General features: G+C 40.2%; 1 protein-coding gene across 1 annotated transcript; it reads left to right on the top strand.

The window, feature by feature from the left end:
• Positions 1 to 2,852: 2,852 nt before the first annotated feature.
• Positions 2,853 to 3,521, top strand: LOC109417113 (U1 small nuclear ribonucleoprotein C). Its single transcript, XM_062847684.1, has one exon. The coding sequence runs from the start codon at positions 2,981 to 2,983 to the stop codon at positions 3,413 to 3,415; it is 435 nt and encodes a 144-aa protein (XP_062703668.1). The 5' UTR covers positions 2,853 to 2,980; the 3' UTR covers positions 3,416 to 3,521.
• Positions 3,522 to 12,067: the final 8,546 nt, after the last annotated feature.

The following is a 12,067-nucleotide window of genomic DNA, read 5'->3' as shown; positions in this document are numbered from 1 at the left end:
ATACGTGAAACCTAACGTCGGACGTAGTGCGCTGGACAGCGGACCTGGCCCTCTATCCAGCGCACTGTGCTCGACGTACGCCCGACACACGGTTCAGGAGAAACATCGATTTTCGCGTGTCAAAAATTCCGATTTTCAACTGCACGAACAATAAATGTGATTCTAACTATTTTACGTGTGTTTTTTAAAAAACCGAGGAAAAAAACCAGGGATGTTTCCGCGAAAAATATGCGAATAAATGACGGAAAACAGAGACATTCTTCCAAGGAGAAAGCATAGAATCTGGTTAGGAATCGAATAAGCGGTGTGGAGCAAAAACGATTTTTTGCACCACGCTAGTGCACACATCTTCAAAGTGTGATTGCAGCGCAGAGCCACGTCGGATCGAGTTGAGGTCTTTGTAAATGGAAGAATAAGTGCACCGAAGACGTCGAGGCGATCCGAGGCAAATGTGCACTTTTATCACACTTTTTAGGCGTACCAAAAATAGTGTGATAGTCCAATTTAGGATGTAGTCTGCAATAAATACTCAGAGTAGAGTAACTGAAGTTTTGCTCAATCTGGGTCGCTTTGACACCAATCTGGGTAACTGAGGGTTAGCGTGTAGAGCATTTTGACAAGTTGTCAGTTGCCCCAACGAACAAACACGATTCCCTAATCGAGGCGCAGTCGTGACCCAACCAGCGAATCCGGACTGTATATATATTTATATACATGCAAAGACGACTTCTTTTGACTTGTTCTTCTTTGTTTTCATAACTTTGCTGGCGTGCTCGATGAGCCATTTTACAAGACGTTTCGGATCAGCTGATCGCTCATTTCATGAATGAAAATTTGACAGGAGGTTGCGCCCAAGCCCGTGAGTGTTAATATCAATATCAACACTGTTGTCGTTTCGTAAAATAGACTATAGGTAGCCGATTTGACAGTTCGATAGGTAGATTGGGTAATATCTGCGGGTTTTTGATATAGTGGTTTCACTGCGTGGCGTCACAAACACTAATGCAAATCTACTGGTTGAATAGGGTATCGGGATGCTTCGTTGGCATAGTCCCCTCGTTCGGCCTATCTCATCGTAAACCGAAAACTCAAACAAACACACATAACTGGATATCGGAAAAGCTTTGTGCCAAACAACTGTAACATATCGTTTTTATTTTAGCACCTTGGAACATTAAAATTGCCATGATTCTTCAGCTTAGTGGGTAGTCTATACACATGATCATAAATGGCATGATTCTGGATCATTTCGAAATGACTTTTCAATAACTGAACATTTGATGCGACGGTCAAAGACGCTATTTTGAACTTGTGTATTTGTTTTCAACGAACAATAACTATTTTACAAATTGAATGTGGGCCGAATATTAAGGACATGTTTTGCACTATGTACCCAAATCTTGGCCCATCCGTAAAGTGACGTCAAAAACACCGATAAAAAGACGTCAACAACATTTCTTACGTAAGAACCAGAAAGAACCAACAGGAAGAAAGATTTTGTGTGCGGTGACTGTAAAAATATAACACAATAATGGGGTTGCGTTGTTTTCGTTACTAAATTAAGAAAGAACTTTACTTTAAGTGCTTTATTTATAGTTTTTTGAAAATTTGGATCCGGGAATGTAATTTAAAAGTAAGATTGGTGATCAAACAGAGATGATACTTCAGCAGAAATATTGAAAAAATTAGATAATTAGTGGTTCTAGTGCATTGAAAGCAATAGGCCAACGTTGTATCCACTAATAGGCCAATTTTTGTACCATAGACCAACGTTGTATACCATCGCATCGAATCTTTTCAACTTAATTAAGTAAATTCTTGAATATTTACGTTAGTTTACTTCCAAGTGATGAAATATGCATTGCTTAGAGTGCGTAATAGGGTCAACATATTATTTCTAGTGCTATTAATTCATGAGTTATGGTCAAAATTGTCAAGGCGACTTACAAATTAGGCCAAGGAATGGTACATATACCCTATATGCCTATTTGATTTTGCCGGGAGCAGCTGATTTTTGTTTACTATTTTCAACCAGTAACTCAGTAACTTAATTAAGTAAATTCTTGAATATTTACGTTAGTTTACTTCCAAGTGATGAAATATGCATTGCTTAGAGTGCGTAATAGGGTCAACATATTATTTCTAGTGCTATTAATTCATGAGTTATGGTCAAAATTGTCAAGGCGACTTACAAATTAGGCCAAGGAATGGTACATATACCCTATATGCCTATTTGATTTTGCCGGGAGCAGCTGATTTTTGTTTACTATTTTCAACCAGTAACTCAGGTAGTGTTCGTGTAATGCAACGTGTACCGTGGACGTATACACGCAATATGTACCACTAAAAGCCAGGGGGATGACGAAGGGCCCGAATCATCTACCCAGCATTCAATTCAACATGGCGTCCAATGTTTTTGTTTTGATTGCTTAATTCATGGAAAATATGCGCTGGAAACATCGACACTGCTTCGCTGTTACATATAATATCGTGCAAAGTGATAAGGAAAGAGAAACAATCATCAAAAACAACGATTTCGTTTGAAATGTGTAATTTCTGAAATAAGCACTAGCAACACACGAGCCACACACCCGAAAATCAGGAGCAAGTTAGGGTAAACCGACCAGAAAGTGGGTACCAAAACGTGCCGTACCAAAAATGATGTTGGGTGGAGCGGCGATGTACCGAGTTTGACAGCCGTGTCACCCCACTGCTAAAAGCAGAAACCACTATATAAACAGTCTCTATACCCAAAACGTGTTCATGGGTAGTTTTGCGATTAATCTCAGAAAGTGTGACTTCCACATTTTAGGCAGATTTTTTTATCGTGTCTCGTGTCCAATCGTCAAATGACAATTTTGTACCTAAAGTAAACAAAACAAGAAGCGCATCATTTTGGTGGAAGCTTCTTGAAAGTCTGCTCAGTCTAGCATCAGCTTGTTCCAGGTTTTAGCAGGAAAGATCCGCAAATCACCACATCATGCCGAAATATTATTGCGATTATTGCGACACGTACCTAACGCACGACTCTCCCAGCGTCCGGAAAACCCACTGCACCGGCAGAAAGCACAAGGATAATGTGAAATTTTACTACCAAAAGTGGATGGAGGAACAGGCACAACATCTGATCGATGCGACTACAGCCGCTTTCAAGGCAGGAAAGATTGCACAGAATCCGTTCTCTGCCGGGCCTCCGAAACCGAACGTCGCCATTCCGCCGCCTACAATGGGAATGCCTGCCAGACCAGGGATGATTCCCGGTATGCCCGCCGGGGCGCCACCGCTGCTGATGGGACCAGGGCCAATGGGAATGCGCCCTCCCATGATGATGCCAATGGGTATGCCACCGATGGGAATGGGAATGCGGCCTCCAATGATGAATGCTCCTCCGCCCCAGATGAATCAGAAAGTGTAAGTACATGCAGCTCGTCCATGTATAATGTATGCGTAGTCTTTTGTGTCCAGTAATTTCTGAACATCGTGTTACAAGTCTACAGTTAATATAAGTTCACTCCAATAAACATTGGTAATTTTCATTGCCGTAGTGCGATCACAAATCCATATACCTACGTCACTTATTGGTTTGGCTGTCGTGTGCAGCATATTTGTTTTAGGTATGTGATGGGGAATTCTATTAACATGGCCGGGACAAATATGCTACACTAGACCGGCCCACATTTGTATGGCGAGAAAAAAAAAGTTGTCAAAATTCACGGGGCACCCTCTAGAATCGTTAAAAACTGAGCAGGCTGCGAAGAGACGAACCAACCAAGGGCTGAAAGTTTCTTAAATAAAGACAAATCAATCTGAGCAGGCTGAAATGAGTTGAAGGTTTGTATAGGATGTTCAGCCCAAATATATGGGAAATTGTATGACCTGAAGTCTCTAATTCAGCAGACTTACGCTGGTTTGACGAGTTCGATTTGGCTCATAATTGAAAAAAATAGCAGTTGATATCCTGAGGAACAACTTTGTAGAAGACCATATCAAAACTTAATTTAGTTGCGGCTTCTGCTTACGAAATCAAGATGAGGACAATTGCCCACGTTTACGCTCGGTTGTTAGGCAGCACGTGTTTGCCGTTGCGCACTACATCATATGTAGGTGGCTATGTTGTCCTTCATTTCAATAGCTCACGCACGTGGACAGCTATCGGAACAATGAAAAATTATACATTAGCTGCCTATGATGTAGTAATGTATAATTTTAAAATTCGTGTTGTAAATTTTAAAATTTGCATGGTGTCGGTGTGTAGACTTTGACCACACCCCTTCTCCTCCTAAAAAGTATATGTGGTTTATGAACGTACCCTTGCCAGAAATGTTACAGTAGCCACCCACCCACAGTAGGCACCCACCGTGCTGGGAAGTGAAAGCTGGATAATCCCTTGAATACATGCATGTATGCCAAACATTGTTTGGGGACTTGTGACAGCTGCTAGGACAGTCGTGGAATCAGACAGTAGGACAAGAGGTTTAGTCGATAGTTTAGTTGTTGCGAATACCGGTTGCCTCAGCGGAGAATATCGAACATTGACTTGACAGTCCTAGGGCCGATTTCTTCACCTCGGCTTAACTCGTAAGCAAGGCTTACCCATATAGTTAAACCTGGCTTAACGCCTACGCCTGGGTGAAGAAATCGACCCCTAGACTAATATTGAATTCACTGTCATGAATACCAATTCCGGTACCGAAAGCGATAAAGAGATCCGTCAGTGTATCTATGCTAATAGACGCGGTATTTAGTGTTGGGGAGATCAAGGACAGTCTGGTAAAGTCTTGCTGAGCTTTCTCCCGCTCTGGAATTGTCCTTGATCGAGTTGCCAATTTTGAGGTTTGGAGATTTCCAACCTCTGTCTCCATATCAGTGAGCGTAAGAGCGAGCAGAACAGCCTCGAGAAGGGAAAAAAGTCTTCCATAGTACCGCCAATGCGGAGCTTCCTTACTGCCAATTTCTTCACCCTGGCTTAAGCGTTAAACCAGCGTCAACCCATATAGTTAAGCCTGGCTTACCGGATAAGCCGAGATGAAGAAATCGGCCGTAGTGGCTTACGCTCACTGGTACGGAGATAGAGGTTGGCAAACTCCAACAGCACAGTGTCAATCTATTATATTATGGATTCGGTTGGAAATCAAAAAAACTTTTTTCCTGCACGGTCAGAAAATTCACTCATTTTTGAGCTAAAGTAGAACAACTCCAAAATGAGTAAATTGCATTTCCAACGCTAGCGCTGACCCAAGTGCGGAAATCTCATCAATTTAAGCCGTATAATATTCTTGATTATGTCAAGAATATTATACGGCTTAAACTGGTTGGATTTTTGCACTTGGGCCATAATGAGATTATACTCATCACTCCCACGTGTTCGGTTTTCTTATCGGGTATTTCGGCTGTATTATTTGGAGAGAGAGATGGATGAACACAAGTGTTAAGCTTGTGTTACGTTTGTAAATAGTTGTGAACATTTTGTCAGTTGATTTTCCATTTTATACTAAGGTTTGTACATCTGTCCCTGAATTTGAATGTGCATTTGTAGTGCTCCAAACATTTTAGGAGTGATCCAGTACAAAACACACAAGCCGTCCCCTAACACGGACATCAAATTGTAGACGGTCTTGTGTTGTTGCTCAAATCAGGATGCCCCCTTAGGATTAGAAATTCCTAGACCAAAACAAGCTATGTAAGCAAGTAACGCTGCAAACGAAAGGCAATCCGCCAGAAGAAATACGATTACAGGATTGACTGATGGACCAAGAACAAAAATGAAACCTCGTCATCCTGGGTTCGGACTAGTTATCTATTTGGATAACTGGGCACAATTTATGTTATGTGCTGCATGTTTGTGTTTTGTGCGTTTGTAATGTTCCATATTACTTTTCGTATCCCACTAGTTTCAAAATGTGGGGCTCGATGCGGAAAATAAAATGCACATTTGTAGGGTTCTATTAGCAGTTGTCTACATTGTGGTACCCATCGGGAGCACAATGCATTTGTAGTGTTCCGCAAAACTTTTTTTTTTGTTACATTGGCTCCCAACGTGGGGCGTTGTGCATTTATAAGGTTCCAATGTACTTTTCGTTACATTGGCGCCCAACTAAAAAACCCACGTTCATGTTATAGTTTATTGTTTCTTTGTTGATCCATCTGGTTTAGGTTACGTAAACTTAGAGTAGATCAGATATGAGTGTCCGCAACAGTAAAGATGGATAAAGGGTAAGTGCTTGGTTGATGGCAGTTCTTTGGCTGTTGGTTAATGGCGTTAGATCATACCCTTTGCCAGGATTCGCTGGCGTTATTAGTTTTAAGTTAGCCTGGTGGCAATTAGTTTTAAGTTAGCCTGGTGGCAATTTAACTCGCGGAGTTATCTGGTAAGCGTTTGGCTTACGTAATTTAGTTAGTCTGGTGACACCAAATATAATGATCATCGCTGCCATCAACCGACCACTTGGAAGGATGGTAAATAGGAGTGTTTTAGAATTTTTCAAGAATCGCGATTTCGATTCTTGAAAAATTCTTCCGCTGTTGCTGGTGTTGTGTTACGTTTGTAAATTAGTTGTGACGTATGTAAAGTAGTTTTAAGAATTTTCCATGAATTGGACAATGCAATTCTTGGAAAATTCTTCGATTGTTGCATGGAGTGTGTTACGTTTGTAAATAGTTGTGAACATTTTGTCAGTTGATTTTCCATTTTATACTAAGGTTTGTACATCTGTCCCTGAATTTGAATGTGCATTTGTAGTGCTCCAAACATTTTAGGAGTGATCCAGTACAAAACACACAAGCCGTCCCCTAACACGGACATCAAATTGTAGACGGTCTTGTGTTGTTGCTCAAATCAGGATGCCCCCTTAGGATTAGAAATTCCTAGACCAAAACAAGCTATGTAAGCAAGTAACGCTGCAAACGAAAGGCAATCCGCCAGAAGAAATACGATTACAGGATTGACTGATGGACCAAGAACAAAAATGAAACCTCGTCATCCTGGGTTCGGACTAGTTATCTATTTGGATAACTGGGCACAATTTATGTTATGTGCTGCATGTTTGTGTTTTGTGCGTTTGTAATGTTCCATATTACTTTTCGTATCCCACTAGTTTCAAAATGTGGGGCTCGATGCGGAAAATAAAATGCACATTTGTAGGGTTCTATTAGCAGTTGTCTACATTGTGGTACCCATCGGGAGCACAATGCATTTGTAGTGTTCCGCAAAACTTTTTTTTTTGTTACATTGGCTCCCAACGTGGGGCGTTGTGCATTTATAAGGTTCCAATGTACTTTTCGTTACATTGGCGCCCAACTAAAAAACCCACGTTCATGTTATAGTTTATTGTTTCTTTGTTGATCCATCTGGTTTAGGTTATTATGCGTTGCGCGAAAATTTGTACGCGCAAACGCCCATACATCTCCGCCTGTAATAAAAGTCATTTCGGTGTTTTCGGCGCAGTATTCCTTGGCCAATTCGCGCACTTATTGTAGAAGACACCATAACGATTAAACATACCAGCGGAGGTCTATTAGCGATTTTGCACCTTTTTCGCTCTCTATTTTCTTGCAACGGGTAATACGTAAACTTAGAGTAGATCAGATATGAGTGTCCGCAACAGTAAAGATGGATAAAGGGTAAGTGCTTGGTTGATGGCAGTTCTTTGGCTGTTGGTTAATGGCGTTAGATCATACCCTTTGCCAGGATTCGCTGGCGTTATTAGTTTTAAGTTAGCCTGGTGGCAATTAGTTTTAAGTTAGCCTGGTGGCAATTTAACTCGCGGAGTTATCTGGTAAGCGTTTGGCTTACGTAATTTAGTTAGTCTGGTGACACCAAATATAATGATCATCGCTGCCATCAACCGACCACTTGGAAGGATGGTAAATAGGAGTGTTTTAGAATTTTTCAAGAATCGCGATTTCGATTCTTGAAAAATTCTTCCGCTGTTGCTGGTGTTGTGTTACGTTTGTAAATTAGTTGTGACGTATGTAAAGTAGTTTTAAGAATTTTCCATGAATTGGACAATGCAATTCTTGGAAAATTCTTCGATTGTTGCATGGAGTGTGTTACGTTTGTAAATAGTTGTGAACATTTTGTCAGTTGATTTTCCATTTTATACTAAGGTTTGTACATCTGTCCCTGAATTTGAATGTGCATTTGTAGTGCTCCAAACATTTTAGGAGTGATCCAGTACAAAACACACAAGCCGTCCCCTAACACGGACATCAAATTGTAGACGGTCTTGTGTTGTTGCTCAAATCAGGATGCCCCCTTAGGATTAGAAATTCCTAGACCAAAACAAGCTATGTAAGCAAGTAACGCTGCAAACGAAAGGCAATCCGCCAGAAGAAATACGATTACAGGATTGACTGATGGACCAAGAACAAAAATGAAACCTCGTCATCCTGGGTTCGGACTAGTTATCTATTTGGATAACTGGGCACAATTTATGTTATGTGCTGCATGTTTGTGTTTTGTGCGTTTGTAATGTTCCATATTACTTTTCGTATCCCACTAGTTTCAAAATGTGGGGCTCGATGCGGAAAATAAAATGCACATTTGTAGGGTTCTATTAGCAGTTGTCTACATTGTGGTACCCATCGGGAGCACAATGCATTTGTAGTGTTCCGCAAAACTTTTTTTTTGTTACATTGGCTCCCAACGTGGGGCGTTGTGCATTTATAAGGTTCCAATGTACTTTTCGTTACACTTGAAGATCGTAACTGAACTGATCTGATCGATCCGTCCGTTTATTCACATGAGCTAGGGCAGTAGCAGTAGCCCGAAGGCGATACATATAGTGCCACAGTTGATTTAGAAAAAAGGAAGGTATTCAACAGTTCTTCCCCTTTTGAGAGTTCAAAATTACAATTGAAAATTTAAAACTTTATCGATAGCTTTTTTTACGAAGCTCAAACCTAGATTATAAAATTCATTACGAGTTCGAAAGCTCTAACTTAAAGGTAGTACAATAATCATAGTATTCCAATAATTCGAAAGTGATATTCATCACCAACCTGAAAATCATTTGCTTGATCTTTTTACTACAAGGATCGCCGATGGCTTCTCAGAATACCAAAAATCTCCAGTTTTGGTTGATTTACGCTGGCGCTTGGATCTCCTCAATTCACCATCTATCTCTCCACTCTGCACATGCTTCCTCTTTCTACTACGGCTTGCAGGCAACGGTGCCTCTTGACCTCCCACCGCGTCCTCAACCATCCCATCATCGCGATCGCTTAGACCGACCGGAACCTCTTCCATCCTCGACCTTTGTCGATTCCTCCTCTGTGATTGTTGCTGCGTAGACACAGTTGACTCCGATGAGCCATAGTGGCCACGTTTCCAAGCTGTACCTGAGTTATCATCATCGTCCTCATTCGTCCTCAGATACTGCATCCGTTCGCAAAGATCCTCGCTGGGCCGCTCGAGTTCCTCAGCATCCACATCCTCTGTGAAATGAACCGCGTCACGTGTCATGTTCTTCAGCCTGAAGCATTTACGCTTAATGTGGCCCATTATACCGCAGAAGTCACCCACTATATCCGCCAGTGGTCGGCCTGGATTCCTTCTCCACTCCATAGCCCTTGAGTTTTTCCCGCTTCTGCTATAACCCTGCTCACGTCTGCTGTATGCTCCTCTTCCTGGAGGCCTATTGAAACCCAGTCTGCTTTTCACTGGCCCTCTACCTTGCCCTGAATTGTTGAAACGATAAACTTCCGCTAGCTTTGCTAAAGTCGAGCCACTAGGAGAACGGGTTGAAGCTATTTGCGCGGCGTTTCCCACATCTTGCAGCCTTTGCGCATTGTTTCCAGCCACCTCCCAAGTTGGGGGCCGTCCATATACCACGTGGACAACTTGGAGGGGGGAGGGGGTTCGAGAAAAGTCCACGCTTGTCCACGGAGAGGGGGGTGGGGGTTCGTCAAATGTCCACGTGGACAACATTGACATAAAAATTAAGAAACAAAGATTTACAAACGAGATAAATTATGTCGCATTATTAATAAGATTTTCTTCAACAACAGTTCTTTACATTTTATATTATTATACATTGTTTTTTAGTTGGACGTGACTTCTTCAAGGAAAAAAATCGTGGTATTGACTCATTGACTAATTTGTTTTTAATTATCACTACTTCTAATTACTTACTTTTTTCATCGAGGAATAATCCGGATATTTGAAATAGAGTGTAGACCATGCAAATGTTGGTGATTCAGTCAGAGAGTTTTCTTTGAATTTCTGTTTGGTTATCTCGAAGTTCCATATCAAATTTTGTAAACTTCTTCGAAGTTTCAAAATACATGTGAAGATTTGCAGGTTTATCTAAAACATTTTTTGAGCTTCCTTTAAAATTTAAGATGTTTCTATAGGTTATTGAAGTCTAAATCTTAGTAATATAATTAAGTTTCGACTATACTCTACGCGTGTTTTAAAAGTTGCTGTTATTCTTGTTTTTGTAAGATACTGAGAAATATGATCTTATCTCAACAAAAATCTAAAAAAACTTTATCTCAAGTTAAGTTAGGTTAAGTTAAGTGAAGATTCTTAACATAAAAAAACGTTTTAAAAACCACCGTATTCAACCAGGGATTGAACAAACTGAGCAATCACTTACATTAGGCGATGGACATTACACGAAACACCCAATGATCACACGAAACATTCAGTGGGGAATTTTGACGAAAATTTTTCACCGACTGGAGCGGGAATCGAACCCAGTCTCCCAAAAACATTAAGCTCATTTAAAAACAATGTTGAAAACTTGCAGCCACCTATTTTGTTCCTCTTTGAGAAAGATTTTAAAATGAAGTCACTCAAAAAGTTTCCTTCCTGTATTTTTTATTTTTTGATGTGTTTGTATTTTATATAACTCTACAGAATCTTTGTTATTCATAAAGTAATTAATTATAGGTATTAAAGGCGAAACTGGAAGCATTTCCTCACTTTTTGATTTTTGATTTTTTATTAAAGAACGAAGCAATATTTTCAAAATCGGTTTTCGTGCACATGTAGAGTGTGGATCAAGGCATCTTCTGAATTTTTTTAGTAGTGGAAAATGTTTTTCGTTTTTGCAGAAACCATTTTTGAACAAAATTTCACGAAAAAATGGTTTCTGCAAAAATGGAAAACCTTTTCCACCTCAAAAAAATTCAGAAGATACCTTGATCCATACTCTTAATGTGCACGAAAACCGATTTCGAAAATATTGCTTCGTTATTTAATAAAAAAAAACAAAAATCGAAAAAATGAGAAAATGCTTCTAGTTTCGCCTTAAGGCAATGTTTACGAAGAAAAAAAAACAAACATTATTCAAAGCAACTTTTCAAAATAAATTTTCCGTTTATTTTAGATATATCAAAAAAAATGTTTTTCGGAAGTCACGTGGACATTGGGGGAGGGGGGTAGGGGTCAATAAAAAGTCCACGCTTGTCCACGGGGAGGGGGGAGGTGGTCAAAAACCATGAATTTTCTGTCCACGTGGTATATGGACGGCCCCTTGTACAAATGTTTTCCGTTGAAGCTAGAGTCAAATTCTCCTCATTGAAGAGACGTTGTTGCAATAGCTTATCACGCACACCCGCCACGATTCTATCTCTAATTTCTCTGTGCTCTAATAGCAGAATTTTTGAAATCCGCAAAATACGGCCTGCAGCTTGACCGATAAAATAAAATCCTCAATCGATTCGTCTGGTTGCTGAACCCGATTGTTAAATTTAAACCGCTGTATTAAATCAGTTTCTGTTTTGTCAAATCTCAATTTCAATTTGAACACCATGTCTTCATAAGAAGCATTTGTTAAACCATCATTGGGAAACAATAGCTTTAGCTCTGTAAAAACTGTTGGACCGCTCATTGTCATGAGATGGGCTTTTTTCATGTCGTTCGACACATGGTTAACCAAAAAGAAATAGCCAAGTCGTTCAACCCAGTCCGTGAAAGAATTGTCTCTACGATAAGGTTCAATTGTCAGCGAAATGTTGGCTTGCGCCATTTTGTTTAAGAAATCACTATAATCACTTTTCTATTCACTTTTATAATCGGCCGGGTTCACAAAAAAAAGGAAAAAGTGGAATGAGCTTATCG

Source organism: Aedes albopictus, chromosome 1 (genome assembly GCF_035046485.1).
Source record: "Aedes albopictus strain Foshan chromosome 1, AalbF5, whole genome shotgun sequence".
Classification (NCBI taxonomy): domain Eukaryota; kingdom Metazoa; phylum Arthropoda; class Insecta; order Diptera; family Culicidae; genus Aedes; species Aedes albopictus.
This window is presented reverse-complemented; position numbering and strand designations above follow the sequence as displayed.